Source organism: Syngnathus typhle, linkage group LG9 (genome assembly GCF_033458585.1).
Source record: "Syngnathus typhle isolate RoL2023-S1 ecotype Sweden linkage group LG9, RoL_Styp_1.0, whole genome shotgun sequence".
In the NCBI taxonomy this organism is placed as follows: domain Eukaryota; kingdom Metazoa; phylum Chordata; class Actinopteri; order Syngnathiformes; family Syngnathidae; genus Syngnathus; species Syngnathus typhle.
This window is the reverse complement of record NC_083746.1, coordinates 1,431,541-1,447,733: the sequence shown is the minus strand read 5'-3', so window position 1 is coordinate 1,447,733 and position 16,193 is coordinate 1,431,541. Positions and strand designations below refer to the sequence as shown.

Genomic DNA, 16,193 nt, shown 5'->3' with positions numbered 1-16,193 from the left:
GCTCGAACACGGAGAGGAAGGGGAGAGAGAGTGAGTTGGGGAGGGTGAGCGGAGTGGATCCAAAGACATGCTTCAGGTGTGATCAGTTGCCTGAAAGTCGCGTGGAGGGAGAGCAGTCGGGTGGCAGCACCGGTCGGTCGGTCGGTCGGTCGGCTGTTACCTAGCGAGCCAGACGGCCATGACTCTCGGAAGCGACGCCAGCGCTGTGCACAATCCGGGCTCCTACTATTGCCTGGTCCGACGCAGGTTCAAGAGGAGGCGCAAGAAACGCTCGGAACGCAAAGGTAAAAGCTCCCAGGGTTTCGTCGGCTTGTACTTGTGTTGGACGTAAAATACCTCAATGCGGAAATGAAACGGCGTGCGGTCAAAATGATTTAAAAAAATAAATAATAATAATTGTCCCAGCAGTGACAAAATATGACCAAAATATTATATTTAAATGATTGCTCTTTTGTATGAATTCCAAACAAGCAGTCAAGGATATTCAATGAAAGTCCAATGTTAAAAATAATTCGATAATAATTAGATCATAATCAAATGAATGAATGGTGTAAAACGATGTCACAAAGCTTTGTTTTCTACCACATGTCAATTGGGGATAAGAGAGAAAAAAGAACTCTAAATACTGGAGCTCCAGAAATAATCGCTTCCCAAAGATGTGGACAATAGAAATGATTGGAGCTGAAATAACGAGGCTCCGAAACACCACTGCTCTAGGTAACCGTTGCCTTTTTCTTACACTCTTTATTTATTTGTAATTCTGTACAGCAGTTATCTTTTGCCTTTAAGCTTATCAAAGTTTTGTTGACAAAGTCGAGAGAGGGGACTTTGCTCTTCCGGGGCTGAAGTCCAAGAGCAAAGGTGGCAAAGGTGTCCAAATCCCAGCGTCCGGAAGGTCCGGCTGGCTGCCTTTGATAGCTGCCACTCTCCCCTCATCTCATCAGCGGCTGCATTGAGCCAAATAAGCCCGCCGCTGCTGAGGCGGCAATTTTTATTTTTTTATTCCCATCGTCCCCGATCCTCCCTTGAGCTCCCTTTGCTGTGTGACTGACTCCATCCATCAGCATTACACGGCTCTGTTGCCGCCCGCACCTTGTTGGCCTCCCTCATCTTCCTCCAAGACAAGCGCCAACCAAGCAGGAATTGTGTAGTCTCAGGTTTTGACCGTTCACCTGCAAAAAAAAAAGGTATAGACCGGTACCAGGTGGTCGGGAAGCACCGCTGTGGTGTCAGTCCAGTTTTGGAAGCGCTCCTTTGGGCAAGCTGCTAATGCTAGTTAGGTGAACCATCACGGGGAGGGTGACAGAAATGTCATCCGTTCATCACCGTCCGGGGGAGCGAGGTCACATCCATGCACAACTTGTTAATGGAGACCCTGTCATGACCTTTGACCCAGTCCACTCCGCTGTCTCGAGTGCAACCTGTCCGCTCCCTTTTGTGTATCCATTTTAGTTCCCGTAGAATCCAAAGATGATTTTATGCTCATAAACTGTGGTGTGGATTTTACGGCACCCAGCAACCTTGAAAAGAACAACAAAAAAAGGGAAAAGTGTAAAAAAGTTAGTTTCCTTTTTAAGAGCGCACCGGCCACAATCTCCCTTTTTCCAATCAGACGTTTATGCTCGGGTCTTTGCCCAACAACAAGTGCTCCGCATCATCCCGCCCGAATGGCGTGCTCTTCATTTCCGCCTGGTTTCTTTGACTGGAGTCCATTCAGCACCATTTCGTTTCAAAATGTCCGGAGTGCGTCCCCCCCCCCCCCCGTAATGAAGACTTTGGGCTTCCCGGATTCCAGTTTAAAAGGCTTCCTGCGCAAACGATGCCGTTTTAGGGGAACGTATTATCCGCCGGGCTGATCGGAGGCAAATCTTTCCTGGCAGCCTAATCGGCTTGCCAAATTGAATAATGGACCATGAGGCCGGCCGGCGCGGCCGGGCGGGGTGCTGACAGGGCGGCGGAACTCGGTGGCCCGCTCTACCTTAGCCCATCACTTTCAATCAGACCCGGTGTTGGTCGGGGCACCTGGAGACCTGGCCCGAGGAGCATCACCAGCATTTCAAATCAAATGTGCTTTTCTTTCATGAAGTCATCAGCGGGCTGCCAAAGCTTTATTGACGGACGTAATGGGAGCGACCGTGAGCTGCAGTCAGACAGTCGTCCTCCAAGCTCTAATATTGGTTCTGCAAAAAAATGTGCCGGATTCTTCTTTCTGGTTCAAAACAACTGGTAGTTTTGGGAGATGAATTTGGAATTTCAGAAGCATCAGACATGCTCAGTCTGCGTTAAGAAGGAGCGTCTGAGAAAAAAGAAAAATTGAGCATCTCCTCGGCAGGCAGCCTGTCCTGCACACGCCGTTTCCCTTGGTCGTTTGTCTCTGTCCACTTTGCAGCCTCATATTTGCCCCCCCCCCCCTTTTGCCCATGCAGCCTTTTATCAATTTGGTTGTCATTCAGCTCCGCAGAACAAAAGTGTCCGTTTGAGCGTTAGTCTGCTTCTCTGTAATCGAGCAGAAATTTAAACGTAAATAAAAAACAGCAGTTAAGTTGAACAAATGAGTTGGGGACGCTGCGACCGAAACAAAGTGCTTGACTTGATTGATGAAGGATTATCCATTGTGATCATTGACTGAACAGTTAGCCCAAAGAAGCCAACGTGTTCTCTAACATCACGGCAGGCCTGGCCTTCGTCTGGCTCTCTCACTCTATCTCCTCGTCACGCTTGGCCGAACCTTGACTTTGAAATGCAATCTCCCGCAAAAAGCCATCAAATCAAAATTCATATTGATACTCCGGCCGGGCTTTCCTCCACCTTTTCACGATGATGAATGAGCGACTGTCAGATACGACGCCTTCCCTCTCCCGTCGCCATTTTTGGATTCGGCAGACTTCTGTAGTCTGCAAGTTTCGACAAGCTGCCAATTGCAAAGCTGTGGCGGAAGAAATAACGGTCAAAAATGAAGAGTACGACTATTTCCTGAATCGATAGAATCATCGATAGAGTAATCGAAAGAGTAATCGAGTCTGAAAATATTAGATTGCAAAAATGAATGGGAAGACGATGATCACGTTTCCATTTCTTTTTATATTTTATTTTATTTTATATTCATTTTTTCCCAGATCTGTAGCTCAGCAGTTGCGAAATCTTTTTTGAAGCTCGCAACACGCCAAGGGCAGACCTTTTCATTGCCTTGTGTTTTTCCCCAGACATAATGATATTCTTTTTCTCGAAATAGGATTTTGCCTCTTTCTCATTTTCTCGCCTTTGTTCACCTTCACCCCTCCGTAGCGCTCAACGATGCCCCCCCCCCCCCCCCCCAACCCCCCTCCTCTCGCACCGCCAGCCGGTCGGGCTCCCTCTCGTTCGGCGTTCCCGCCGCGGCTCCGTGGCGCCACAAGTGGGTGGATGAGAGGCAAATGAAAAAGCCTTGCATTTCCCCACAGTCCCTCTGACGGTGGCAGATTAAATGAGCGCCTTTTTCATCTTCTTTCTCATCTTTCTCTTTTTGCGGGCCTCCTGCGGCTCAAGTCGAGCGAGCGAGCGAGCGAGCTGACCACGTGGTGTCCCTGGTTCATTTGGAGCCAGACGGCCCTCAGCGTGGATTCAAACCTGAAAAAATGGCAAACCTTGGCCCCCTTTAACGGTCTTATTTTTCAATCTCTTCAGTTTTCACTCAGGTCTCCCAGTAGTTTGGAGTTCAGATGAAGTCTGTTCTTCTTTCTCCTAATTAAAACCGCGTTTCAAAAGCAGTGAGTTTCTCCCACGCATCTGAATTATTTTCTTTCCGTATTTGATTTGATTCGACTATGAAATAGAAACGCAACTCGGCTCAAAGAGCAAATTCCCGCACAGAAAGGTCCGTCCGCATTGAACACCTGACTTGCGCTAAAATGAATCTTGTGCGTTCCACTCGGCTGGACCTTCTCCCTCTCAGCCCACCTTTTCATTTTCAATTAGACCTGGCAATATGAATCTTTAATAGGGTGATAATTGTGCTAGCATATTTACTGTCACCCTCCATTAGGCCAGCTTAATTAGCCCATTTAGGCGGGGGAGTGTGTGACTGGCGAACGGGGGCAGCGAGCCGAGCCGAGCGTAACGCCGTCTTTGTGCCTCTCATCTTTTCCATTTCTCTTCCGCCTTTACGTTCCGTAAGTCTGCTCCATCAATCCGTCCTCCTAAGTTTGGAATGGTGAGCTCCAAACGTTTCGGTAGCGCCTGTTTCGACTCTGACATGGTGACGGGTTCAGAGTCCTGCTTCCTGCGCTATTTCTTTCACTCCCGCTTTCCCCTTTTGATACAAATTGTGGCTTTGGGCCAGAATGGGAATTTGGTCCATCCAAAAAGCAATCCCGGTGGCACTCAAGCCGTCCTCTTGTCCTGTCCTCTGGTTTGCAGGTGCTGTGGCGCCCAGGCCGCCGCCGCTCTCAGGTCAGGACAAACCCGTCGCCATGGATATGGATGAGGAGGAGAATATGAGTGAGTCGGCCCGGCCTGGCCCAGCTCTGGTGTCCTTTGCTTCACAATATGCCTGCTTGCATGTCCTCCGAGCTTTGCTTTGACGTTCTTCCCACGTGTCATCAGTACAACCCCAAAGTAGCAAATGCCGTTTTTTTTTCTTTTTGCCGTAAATCGAAGCAAACCACGGCACATTCTGGAACGTTTACTTCTTGTCTTGGTGCGGCGGTGACAACATTCAAGGGAAGGGTTCATCGGTACATCTGAGATGCTTCACGTCGACAAACAGATTCCTTAACTCATTCAGTGCCATTGACGCTTATAGACGTCAAAGATGTTAACTGGGTTGGCAGCGAACGAGTTCAAATTCCCTACATCAATGAAAAAAATCCTGAATTTAAAATGAATACAAAAAAAATCATAATAAAACAAAAAATGGATTAATTTTAAAAAATGGAAGAATAGCTGTAGGACAATATCTCAATGCATCAGAGAATGTTTTGAGCTGTTTGGTCGTCCATAATTTAGCGCATGGGCTCCTGGTCGATGTTCTCCGCCGTTGAGCTTTTGGTCTTCCGTCGTCATGCCACTTTGGTTCCCGTTTTGGTCAACGTGCAAGCATGTCATGCATTCCATTTCTTTCTATTTGCATGCAAGTTATTTCATTGTGATCAGGTCTACCTTCATCACTGCATTGATCTGTGTTGAAAGCAAATTGAATTGAAGGCTCCACAATTATTGTTGAATGTGACGAACCAAGCTTCTATTCGTTCCCATTGGGTCCGAATTGAATTTGACCTATTGATCTTGAGTAACATTTTTCCTTCTCTTGTCAAGTGGCAAACTTTTGTTCCGGTCCCTTTTTTTCTTTGCCTTGTCTTAAGACATGAGCGCGATTTGATCGCCGTGGTAACGGCACGTCAACACAACACCGCCGGGGGAGGGCCGGGGGATTTCGGAGACACCGACGACCCGCTAATTTGAAACTTTCCTCCTTTTTGGGACGACGACATGTCATTGTTGTCCTTTTTGTTTCGGCGAAGGGCGGGCTCGATGTCACGCTCGTTACCGGCCGAGCTTTTTAGGATCGGCAGAGTCCTCTGGTTCTGCCCGGTTTCGATGTGCTCTCCCGTTTTGCCTGACCCCCTCCCCCCCCCCCCCCCTTGCACTCCTCCCCTGCACTCCCTCAACCCAAGCTCATGCACACTGCGGCGGCCTCTCTTTCTCCCGAGTACCGCAAGGAGTAACCTATCAAGCCTTTGCTGAAGGATGTTATAAATGAAAATTTTTGCCAATATTCCATCCACTTTGCTTACTGGGCTCAGTGATGTGTGTTCCCCAGCATATGGAACAACCTCACCCTCAAGTTGTCCTCCACGGGGCACTTGCCAGCTAAATTGATTCATCATTTGAAAAGAATTTCATCATTTTAATTTCACCGTCAAGGGATGAAAACTGTCCGTTTGTAGATAGCACGTGCGTCGAGTATTAGCACGTTAGCACGTTAGCGCATGAGTTTTTGTTCTCACTTTGAGCGCCCGATTGTTTCTCGATCAATACAGTAGGAGACGCTCAAGTGTAGTTTCTTTCGCTAGCCGTACCTTTAGTGATGCTTCAAATGGAAGGCGAGGAGAGAGAGAGAGAGTCTGATCTGCAGGAACACAAATCATTGGTTCAGTTCCAAAGAGTGATAAAGGAATCTATAAATTTTGCATTTACAAGGTCCTGCAACGAAGGCGTTGTCAGTTACTCTTTCTGGGCACCGCAGGTTCGAGCAGCACTGACGTTAAGGAAAACCGAAACCTGGACAACGTGTCCTGCAAAGAGGGGGTGGGTGTGGCCGAGCAGCTCCCCAATGGAAGCGGGCCGGGCGGTCGAAAGCGCCCCCTGGAGGAGGGAAACAATGGCCACGCTCACTCCAAGTTCCGGGCCAAGAAACGCAAGAAAACGCCCGGGCCCATCCTGCCCAAGAACGCCCTGATGCAGCTCAATGAAATCAAACCGGGTCTTCAGTACAAACTGCTGTCCCAAACGGGACCGGTCCACGCGCCGGTTTTTGTCATGACGGTGGAGGTCAACGGGCAGACCTTTGAGGGCATGGGGCCCACCAAGAAGAAGGCCAAACTCAACGCGGCCGAGAAAGCGCTGCGCTCCTTCGTCCAGTTCCCCAACGCCTCCGAGGCGCACCTGGCCATGGGCCGAACGCTGACCGTCAACACCGACTTCACTTCCGACCAAGCCGATTTCCCGGACATGCTCTTCAACGGCTTTGAGACGCCGGCCGTACCCGACGAGCCCTTCTTTGTGGCTTCCAACGGTAGCGGCGGCGCCGGCGGCGGCGGCGCTTTGAACTCGCTCGGGGAGTACCCGCTGCCCACGCCGCCTGGCAGCAACCTCGCCCAGGCGCCGCTGCCCCCTCCCTCGGCCTTCGGCTCCCCCGCGAGCGGCAAAAACCCCGTCATGATTCTCAATGAACTCAGGCCGGGCCTGAAATATGACTTTGTGTCCGAGAGCGGCGAGAGTCACGCCAAGAATTTTGTCATGTCGGTGACGGTGGACGCGCAGACCTTCGAAGGCTCGGGGCGCAACAAGAAGCTAGCCAAGGCCCGGGCGGCGCAGGCCGCTCTCTCGGCGCTCTTCAACATGCAACTGGACCAGACGCCGTCCAGGCAGCCCATACCCAGGGAGGGACTGCAGCTTCACCTGCCGCAGGTAAGAAGACATTATTGACGCTAGCCACCACGAGGGGGCGACATATCCCAAGTATAGAGTTGGGGCCATTTTTTTGTCGTAGGGGGATCGAAATGTTGCAGCGTTTTATTTACAATGCATTTTTGGATTTTTTTTTTGTCAAAGAAGTCACGTCGATAACCTTGTCACTTGAAAGTTAAAGGACGCCGACTACGAGCGGGTGAGTCGGAGCTAGCGGCAAAGTAATATTTTAATCATCTCATCAGTTTGCGTCCATCCAGCTGTGCTCGTCATTTTCTAGCACATTAGCCGGCGAGCCGAGAGCTTAGCGGCTGTCAAAAGAACACCTCGTCTTCTGTTCGCTGGAGCTTGAACCGCACGGACCTTTTCTCTTAAGAGACACCTAGATATTGGGGCGGGCATTTTCGAGGGTCGTGCCGGCCGCAGAACCATCACACAACTGCCGCCGTTAGGTGAAAATGGGAGCTATCGAGAGTTTACGTTGTGAGGGAACCAAAAAAAAGTCCACTACGTATTCTCTTGTCCTAATTGTTGGATAATTTTCTCAACTGCTAAGGTTGAACTGTTTCAACCTTCTGGCTCCTGTTTGGCGCCGAAGGCAAACACTGACAGGTACCGCTGCTCGTGTTTCACCATCTGTCGGATTTGACACCGGATGTGTGTGTGCGTGCATGTGGTTGCAGGTTCTCGCCGACGCCGTCTCTCGACTGGTGGTGGATAAGTTCAGCGAGCTCACAGACAACTTCACTTCCCCGCACGCGCGGCGGAAAGTCTTGGCTGGCGTCGTCATGACAACAGGTAGATCCATGTGAAGGAAGATATTGTGCCGCAAGCAACAGTATGAGTGTGTGTGTATTTTTTTTTTTATGTTTTTTTTTTATGTATGATTTAGTTTTTTTACTTATTTATATGCCATCCCGGTCATGATAATCCACTTTTTTTTTTTTAAGTATGTCTGGTTTTTTTTCGTTTTTTTAAATTTGCTTATCATTCATTTGCCATTCTGGTCACGATAATCCACTTTCTGAAAGTTTTCAACGACAGGCGAGTACAATGAAATAAGCGGTTCCGTTTGAGCCGTTGGGTCTGTCGGTTCCAAACAGGAACGGACGTAAAAGAGGCGCAGGTCATTTGCGTTTCCACGGGCACCAAATGCATCAACGGTGAGTACATGAGCGACCGCGGCCTGGCCCTCAACGACTGCCACGCTGAGATCATCGCCCGACGCTCGCTTATCCGATACCTCTACATTCAGCTGGAGTTCTTCCTCAGGTCAGCGCGCGCGCCTTCAATCATCTCGTCGGAACCTCCGTCAGCAACCTTTTGCTCGATTGATAATCCACGTTTGTCCGCAGCAGCACCAAGGAAGAGCATCACAAGTCGATATTCGTGCAATGTGACAAAGGGGGCTACAAGCTTAAGGACAATATTCAGTTCCACCTCTACATCAGCACCTCGCCGTGCGGAGACGCCAGGATCTTTTCCCCGCACGAGGCCGGAGTGGAAGGTAACGAGGGGGCGGGGCTTACTTTTGAAAATGCCACACTTGGACCAGTTAAGCTAAAAAAAAAAAGCTCAAATGTGAGTGGAAGATCATTTGAATTGTTTATAAGGACGGGCGACAGTTTGCCAAATGGAATCCTTGAGATTGCGAGCATCTTCCGCTCGGTTCAATTTAATTACAAATTTGCCGCGACAAGCATCCGACGCATTGAATGGGAGGCTTCGTTAATTAGCGCTTTTGTTAGCCGCCGCTCGCGTCTATCAGGCGACCCGCCCTCACTGTCGGTCGGACTGATTAACCTCCCTCGTGTTTGGGGAAACGGGAGAACAACCACATTCAATTACCCGATGAATACGCAAATATTGCTGGGGGTTTTCTGGCAGCTTATTTTTGTTTTCTCTTCATGTCATTCTTTGCAGTACCAAACTCAACAAGATGGGGGGGGGGGGGCTGTCAATGGTGAATGTATAATAGTTCCGGTCGAAGGGAGCCGGCCAAACACGAGGCGTCGGTCTTGGGTGCGAACAGATGCCGTCTAATTGCTTGTCAGTTTTGCACCTTTTTGCTTTTGCCGACTTTCATGTCTTGCGAGCCGGCTAATTGAATTGCGGGCCAGTTCTAGAGCTGTCAAGGAGACACGCTATTCTTCTCAGTCGACACTTGATAAGAAAAAAATCCGTTTCTTCTAAATTCGGCCTCCAATTTGCAACCTTTCCCTTCTCCTTCCAGACCAAGGAGACAGACACCCCAATCGGAAAGCAAGAGGTCAGCTTCGGACCAAGATCGAGTCGGGCGAGGGCACCATACCCGTGAGGTCCAGTAACACCATCCAAACGTGGGACGGAGTCCTCCAGGGGGAGCGGCTCCTCACCATGTCCTGCAGCGACAAGATTGCCAGGTCAAGATTGCTTGATACGCAAAAGTGTTTTGATGACTTTGCCCTCCCACCCCCGCTGTCATAGAAGAAAAAAAAAATCCACTGTCTCCCCCTTAGCTCGATTTACTCCTCCCATCAAGTTGGCCGGACCTGTAAATCCCGCCGAGTCCATCATTTTCTCCGCGTGGCCATCATGGCCTCTTTAGTCCCTGTCGGCGTTCAAGGCGACGGCGGGCCGTCCGTTGATGAAGCGAGGCTGCCCGTTGCCGAGCAAACCGTTGACGTTCTCCATAACTCTTGTCTCGGGACGGTAATACCTTGCCTCAGTGCACCGAATGATTGGACGCCGAGTGAAGGACGCGGCTACTGTGTAGCAGCCCGCCTTGTTCCTGTTCCTGTTCTGTTTTGCAGGGTGCCGTTACTCTTGTCGGACGTGCGCTATCGATTGCACTTTTTTTTTTTTTTGGGTCTTGCTGTTGCCTTTTGTCAAACGTAGAGGGATCTAAGTCAGTAGAGGGCAAAATAGGTTCTATCAAGAAAGCAACACTGGAGTTAATGAGTAACGATTGATTGGCCCTCTCAGATGATGTGATGCCAGGCGCGGTTGGGAGAAAGTTGCAATCGCTTTGAGTTCATGAAGCAGCCTGGCCTTCACTTACGAGTGTCGTACTCAGTGTCAAACGCTTGCATTTAAAGTCAGCCCCTTTATTCATTCATTTATTTATTTTGCGTATTTAATTTTCATTTATTTATTTAATATCTCGTATTTTGTATTTGCTTATTTATTTAGTTCATTTCTCATATTTTTATTTAATTTTGCTTATTTATTTATTGTTTTTTATTTTATTTTGCGCATTTAATTTTATTTACTTATTTAATTTTGCACATTTTTTATTGACTCATTTTGCTTATTTATTTATTTTTAGATGTTCTATGCGGCTCCTGTAGTCTGAACGATATTCTGGCTAAAGTCTGAGTAACGGGATCAAATCGGAACTAGCCTCACTAAATAGGGGACACTGGGGACAGAGCCTTATTCTTAAAAGCGCTCCCCCCTTCCTCCCTTCCACATTTTAGTGCACGCACGCACATTTTCTCCTTCCAAGTGAGGCGGGAGCGTGATGCTTGGCAGAGCATGTCAATGGGAAAATGACGAGGGAGCGATGGCTAATGATACAGCACAAAAATACAGGGCAATTTGATTAAAAAAAAAAAAATTGGATCCCTTGGTGGGATTGCGTGCGCTCCGACGCGTTGGCCCGTGGCATCATATCTCATTTATCTTACATGTGTTGCCATTCAGCACAACATATTCCTATCGCCTCTCCACTTTACAACCACAAATTTGACAATGGAAATTCAAATCAAATAGTGTTGATAGAATTGGCAGCCGACACTGGTGGATTTCCAGCATATGGATGTAATGGTATTTCCTGGATTTTGCTGCAGGTGGAACGTGGTGGGCATCCAGGGCTCCCTGATGAGCTACTTCACAGAGCCCATCTACTTCTCCAGCATCATCCTGGGGAGCCTCTACCACGCCGACCACCTCTCCCGAGCCATGTACCAGCGCATCGCCGATATCGAGGACCTCCCCCAGCAGTTCACGCTCAACAGACCTCTTCTCAGCGGTGAGAAAATCATTTGAGACCAACAACGGTGGAACCTTTTTGGGATCAAGCGGCCCCACCGGTGCGTTCGCCACTTTTGCAGGGATAAGCAACGCTGAGGCCAGGCAGCCGGGCAAAGCGCCTAACTTCAGCGTCAACTGGACGGTGGGTGACCAAGGCCTGGAGGTGATCAACGCCACCACGGGCAAGGACGACATGGGCCGGGCCTCGCGCCTCTGCAAGCACGCCCTCTATAGCCGCTGGGTGCGCCTGCACTCCAAGGTACGTACGGCAATCGTTGCGGAACATTTTCCGATCCCCTTGCTGATTGGTGGTCTCGCCCCCCCCCCCCCCGCAGCTGTCCGCTGTGTTACGGATCAAGGTGCTCAAGCCGGCCTCGTACCACGACGCCAAGCAGGCGGCGGGCGAGTACCACTCGGCCAAGCAGGCGCTCATCAAGGCTTTCCACAAGGCCGGCTTGGGGGCTTGGGTCAAAAAGCCCAGTGAGCAGGACCAGTTCACTATGGCCTCCTGAGGGGATTGTGAACTCCCCCTGCCCCAGAACTGGTGTTAGCATCTCTCTCGTGTAGAGCCCCTTAGCCGCCGCCGCGTCCTTCCCGTATATTTGCACGCACCTGCAGCTGTTAACTCGTGGAAATTAAATGTGCATAGTTCCCAAAAATTCAAACAAAAAAAAAAAAAAGTCCATCTCATCAGGGTCACCACTTACCGGACTCACCTCATGAAATGGTGTGCTTTGTTTTATTATTTCTTTTTTTTTTGCTTTTAACAGAATGTGGGCTTCCCCACGTACTAAAACTGGAATCTATAGACAGAGAAAGTGTGTATCGCTATTTTGTTTGAGAAAGTGTCGTCAGATGAGAGACGTGCAAAAGTTGAAGGCCAGGAAATGAAATCCGAACCAACTCGTCATCCAACGTGTCATTTGGATCTTCGATATTTAGATGAGACGTGCTCACCGCAAAGGGATTTTATTTTCTTTTTCGATTTTTTGGGGACTTTGATGTGTACTCGTACATTCCTTCTCGGTGTGCGGACGTGCCGGACTTGAGCTGGTGGAAGCCCGGCCCGGCCCGGCTCTCGCCTGCTGCTGCTGCTGCTGCTGCTGCTGCTGCTGCTGCTTTGGGGAAAGTTGAGGTTTTTTGCCATGGCGGACCCACACAGCAGACAGCGGCGCATGCGGAGAAGTCGAAAAAAGAGAACGGAAAGCCTCCGTTGCGTGCGTGCGTGCTTTCGAATGAATGCCAGCATCTTCCTCCACAGGCAGCTTTCAATCTGTGTCTGTGTTTTCTACATTTCTGCTGTCGGTTGTTTGGGTTGACGGAGGAGACGTCGCTTATGTTTTCTCAACGGTGGGCTTTTTGTTTTTTTTGTAGATCCTGGATTATACTTTAAAAAAGACAAGAGTTTTTAAGTGATACTGGATTTTTTTTTGTTTTAAGGGAGGGGTGGGTGGAAATACTGACTGATGCAGATATTTGTTTTAAAAAAAAACAAAAAAAAACAGCACTATTGAGCTAACGGCGGATATTTTTATGTACACGTTTGAAGGTACACACGTACTGTTTGTGAAATGTATTTAAAAAGTACTCACTATGCAAAATGGCCCGCTAGACGGTAGTGTCGTATTTATCGTATGCTAGTTGTTTGACGTGAGCGTCATTTTAAATGTTGTCACTTTGGTAGGATTTCAATCAAAAAGGCGAAGCGTTAGCGAGTAGAACACTTTCTCCTGATTCTACCATCCTCAAAACTGCTTCTGAACTTACTTGAAATTCTCAAGTCATTTGCTGAAATTTGTCCTGACAGCCGACGGACTGTCTTGCTGTTCCTCTTTGGTCCTGTAGGTGTCACTAACCCGTGTTTCAGACTTTTTTTGGGGGGGGGGGATCAAGATTTGCACATCTTGAAGGACATTTTATGTGGGGAAAAAAAACTACAGTGACAGTAAAGCCGGGTACGCGCATGCCGACAATTGGGACGAATTTTGTGTCTGAAAGTTTTTCTTTAACCAATTACTGTAACGAGTGAGCTTTTTTTTTTCCCCTTTCTGAAAAGCTTATTAAGCATGTTCAATATTTGCATTCGCAAATTCCCGATTGGCTGCTGGGCTCAAAATCGTCCCGGTTTTCATTCTTTGTGCACCCAACGTCATCTGATCTACTGCTCCACCGTGATGTCACTCAACGTCGTCCGACGCGACGTGAACACGTCTTTTTGTGACTTTGATGTAATCGCTCGGCGTGTGCGGGGGGGTGCTCGGGCTACTCAAAGCAAACTCGGAATCTTCACCAAAGACGATGTCGACTTGCGTGTGTTTGGGGGAATCGAGATGTGTGAATTTGCAGTCAAGCCTTCCTATTGGCGGGCGTTCAGGGACCAGGAAGCCCATGAAGTGTAAAAAAAAAAAAAAAGCCACAAATAATTGATGGAACCAAATCAAAGACTCGGATGAAAGAAAGGAACTCCAGATCACTTCCGACAACAACCCAGGCTAAACTAAGCTCCTCCCCCCCCTTGCATCCAAATCCTCAGTCGAGTTTTTGTTGCGCAATTTCTACCCCGCCATCAGGAAGAATTCAAAATGTGATTTTTATTTTCTTCTTTCCTTTCCGGGATCGTGCTGTCGATATTTCAGCGTGAAGTATTCATTGTTCGGCCCCGCACGCTGTCGTGACAATTGCAGGCCCCCACTTGTCGTCGTAGCATAGCGGCCGACACGTGTGATGTCATAAGTAGCGCATGTCTCTCTCTCTCTCTCTCTCTCCCTCCCGTCGTTTGATGAAGAGTTGAGAATCTTCCAGGACTGAATGTAAAATGTGACATTTTGATAAGATGGTAGAAGAGCGTCGGATCCTGCACCAAAGTGACATGCAATACCCCCTGCCCCGCCCCCGCTGTGATGTCACTTGAATTGACCCCCCCAGACACACACTTTCTTCTTTTTGTACATGAGGACTTCCTGCTTGTAAAGTTGTCTCTTCCTTCTTTCGACTGCACTGAAGATGTCAACCGATGATGTCATAAGAAACCCTTTCGGGTTCGGCTGGGGGATGCCGGCAGTAAGAACTGAACTGAATTCTCCTCGCACCTCCACTTGTACATTTTCAATGATGCTCAGTGCCCCCCAACCATGTGTGAAGCCCCTCCTCCCCCCCCAACCAACAAACTCGACAGTACAACCTTGCATGTATTTACCAACGTTGCACCTCGCATGATGATTAACTTAAAAGGACTCGTGTAGGGGGGAGGGAGGGAGGGGGGGGGGAAGAAAAAAAATATAGAGACATAAAAAGAATAAAAGAGTTCTTAGTTTACTTTTGCATGTGTTGCAAGAGTGTTTCTTTCAATGTGACGTGACTGCCACGTTCCAAAAACAAATCCAAATGTCATTCAATTGACATTCAAAATAAATTGTTGAGTAAAAAAAAACATTTATGAATCGAAAACAAAATGAATAATAATGGAAAATAGAAATAATCATTAAAAATAATGTTCTTAAAATGATTCTACTAATTGATGACAAATCTAGATTCTTTCCACAATTTAAAATGATTATTTTTAAAGTAAAAACAAGACCGATTTTTTTTGGGATGAGAGGCACAGCTCGTGTTTGGCGCTGATTCAGTGAAACGGCACAAACAAAAAAGTCCAAAGTTTCCGCGACATAACTCTCAATCCTCACAAGTCATCTTTGAGTCATCCAAACACGGCGCCGTGATAATTCATGCAGCTTCTTTTCGACAGACATTTCAACCCAATTAAATGTGACGTGGAAATGAAGGCACGCTGGCGTGCTAATATCACGCCTTGAACTCAATAATGCATCACAAAGCAAAACTTGAAAGCTCGTGACAATTATCGAGATCAACAAGAACCGGAAGGGGCGTGTAAAAGAGGGGGCCGGAGGGGGCTTCAACCACCTCCACAGGAATGACAAATCATTAGCGTTGGTCCGCCACTTAATGGAAGCTTCTCTTCCAAGGCCAGCATTTCAATTTTCTGCTTAGCCGACTTGATGGCAGCGCGACGCCGCTCCCTACCTCGTCCGCCCGTTACTCATCTTGCCGGCGTGCCAGGGTCTCGCTGTAATGTGGCCGCCGTGTTCAAGGCGAATGGATGAGAAGGGAGATGAATGCCTGTCAAGGTAAAGCGCGATTCAAATGGGCTTCAGATCAGACCTTGGTGGCAAAACCTTTTCACGTCATTGAGAGGTGAGGCCAGGCAGCGTCATTAGAATGGAAGCGGCGGGCGAGCTGACATTTGCATGGTGACCTTTGCGCTGTACCCGGGGCGGCCAAATTGCTTGTCCTCCAGACGCGCCGCATCATATCAGCGCGCCTGTGGGGCTGCATCCCATTCTTCTCCATGCATTCAGACAGTGTGTTTTCTGAGGGGAGGGGGGGGAGTAACTGAATAGATTGATGGCATATTACCCCGAGCTCTTGCTTGCTTAATGAGCTATTTTGCAGCAAGCCGCCGCTGTTTGAATTGCTAAATTGTCAAAACAGTGTGCAAAGCGCCGCTAATAGCCCCGTGCCCTTGACGCTGACAGGCCTCGGACAAAATCTTTTGCATGAGCCGTCTGCGAGTGTGTGTGTGTGTGTGTCCGTGTGTGCGTGGTCAACAGAGAAACGTCGTGTGTCGGAGATGATCACGTAGAAACGGCCCCGCTGTGACAAGTCGGAAGGTAAGCAGAGCTGCAATGAGTTTTGTTGTTTTGCGCAGATTAGTTCAAGCTAACGGTGTTAGCGTCTCCCAAGTGCAGGGCGACCTTAGTTTGAACCCAGATTATAAGGTTTTTAGTTACTTTAATTCATGACAACATTATTCATTTATTTGTTTATTTTTGCTTTGTGTTGGAAGCCAGAAAGTTCAAATTAACAGCTGCTTGCCGATGCACTTTGAATGTTGAAGTAGTAAACATGTTTTGGGTTTTTGTGTTGCATTTATGGCTCACAGACATTTTTTTTTTTTTATGTTTCCAGACAAGCTGTAAACAAAAATGGACACT

At 48.4% G+C, this 16,193-nt stretch overlaps 1 protein-coding gene across 2 annotated transcripts in view; it reads left to right on the top strand.

Moving 5' to 3' along the window:
• The window catches only part of adarb1b (adenosine deaminase RNA specific B1b), a 42,705-nt gene extending 29,101 nt beyond the window's left edge, over positions 1-13,604 (top strand). Inside the window, exons 4-12 of one of the 2 annotated variants that reach the window (XM_061286666.1) lie at positions 4,396-4,476; positions 6,224-7,167; positions 7,851-7,965; positions 8,271-8,439; positions 8,526-8,674; positions 9,401-9,569; positions 10,998-11,179; positions 11,262-11,440; positions 11,517-13,604. In XM_061286666.1, coding sequence (XP_061142650.1) covers positions 4,449-4,476; positions 6,224-7,167; positions 7,851-7,965; positions 8,271-8,439; positions 8,526-8,674; positions 9,401-9,569; positions 10,998-11,179; positions 11,262-11,440; positions 11,517-11,693 — 2,112 coding nt within the window. In that variant the 5' untranslated portion in view covers positions 4,396-4,448 and the 3' untranslated portion in view covers positions 11,694-13,604. Of the gene's footprint in view, positions 1-4,395; positions 4,477-6,223; positions 7,168-7,850; positions 7,966-8,270; positions 8,440-8,522; positions 8,675-9,400; positions 9,570-10,997; positions 11,180-11,261; positions 11,441-11,516 lie in introns of both variants that reach the window. The other variant, XM_061286665.1, reaches the window with a different exon arrangement.
• Positions 13,605-16,193: the final 2,589 nt, after the last annotated feature.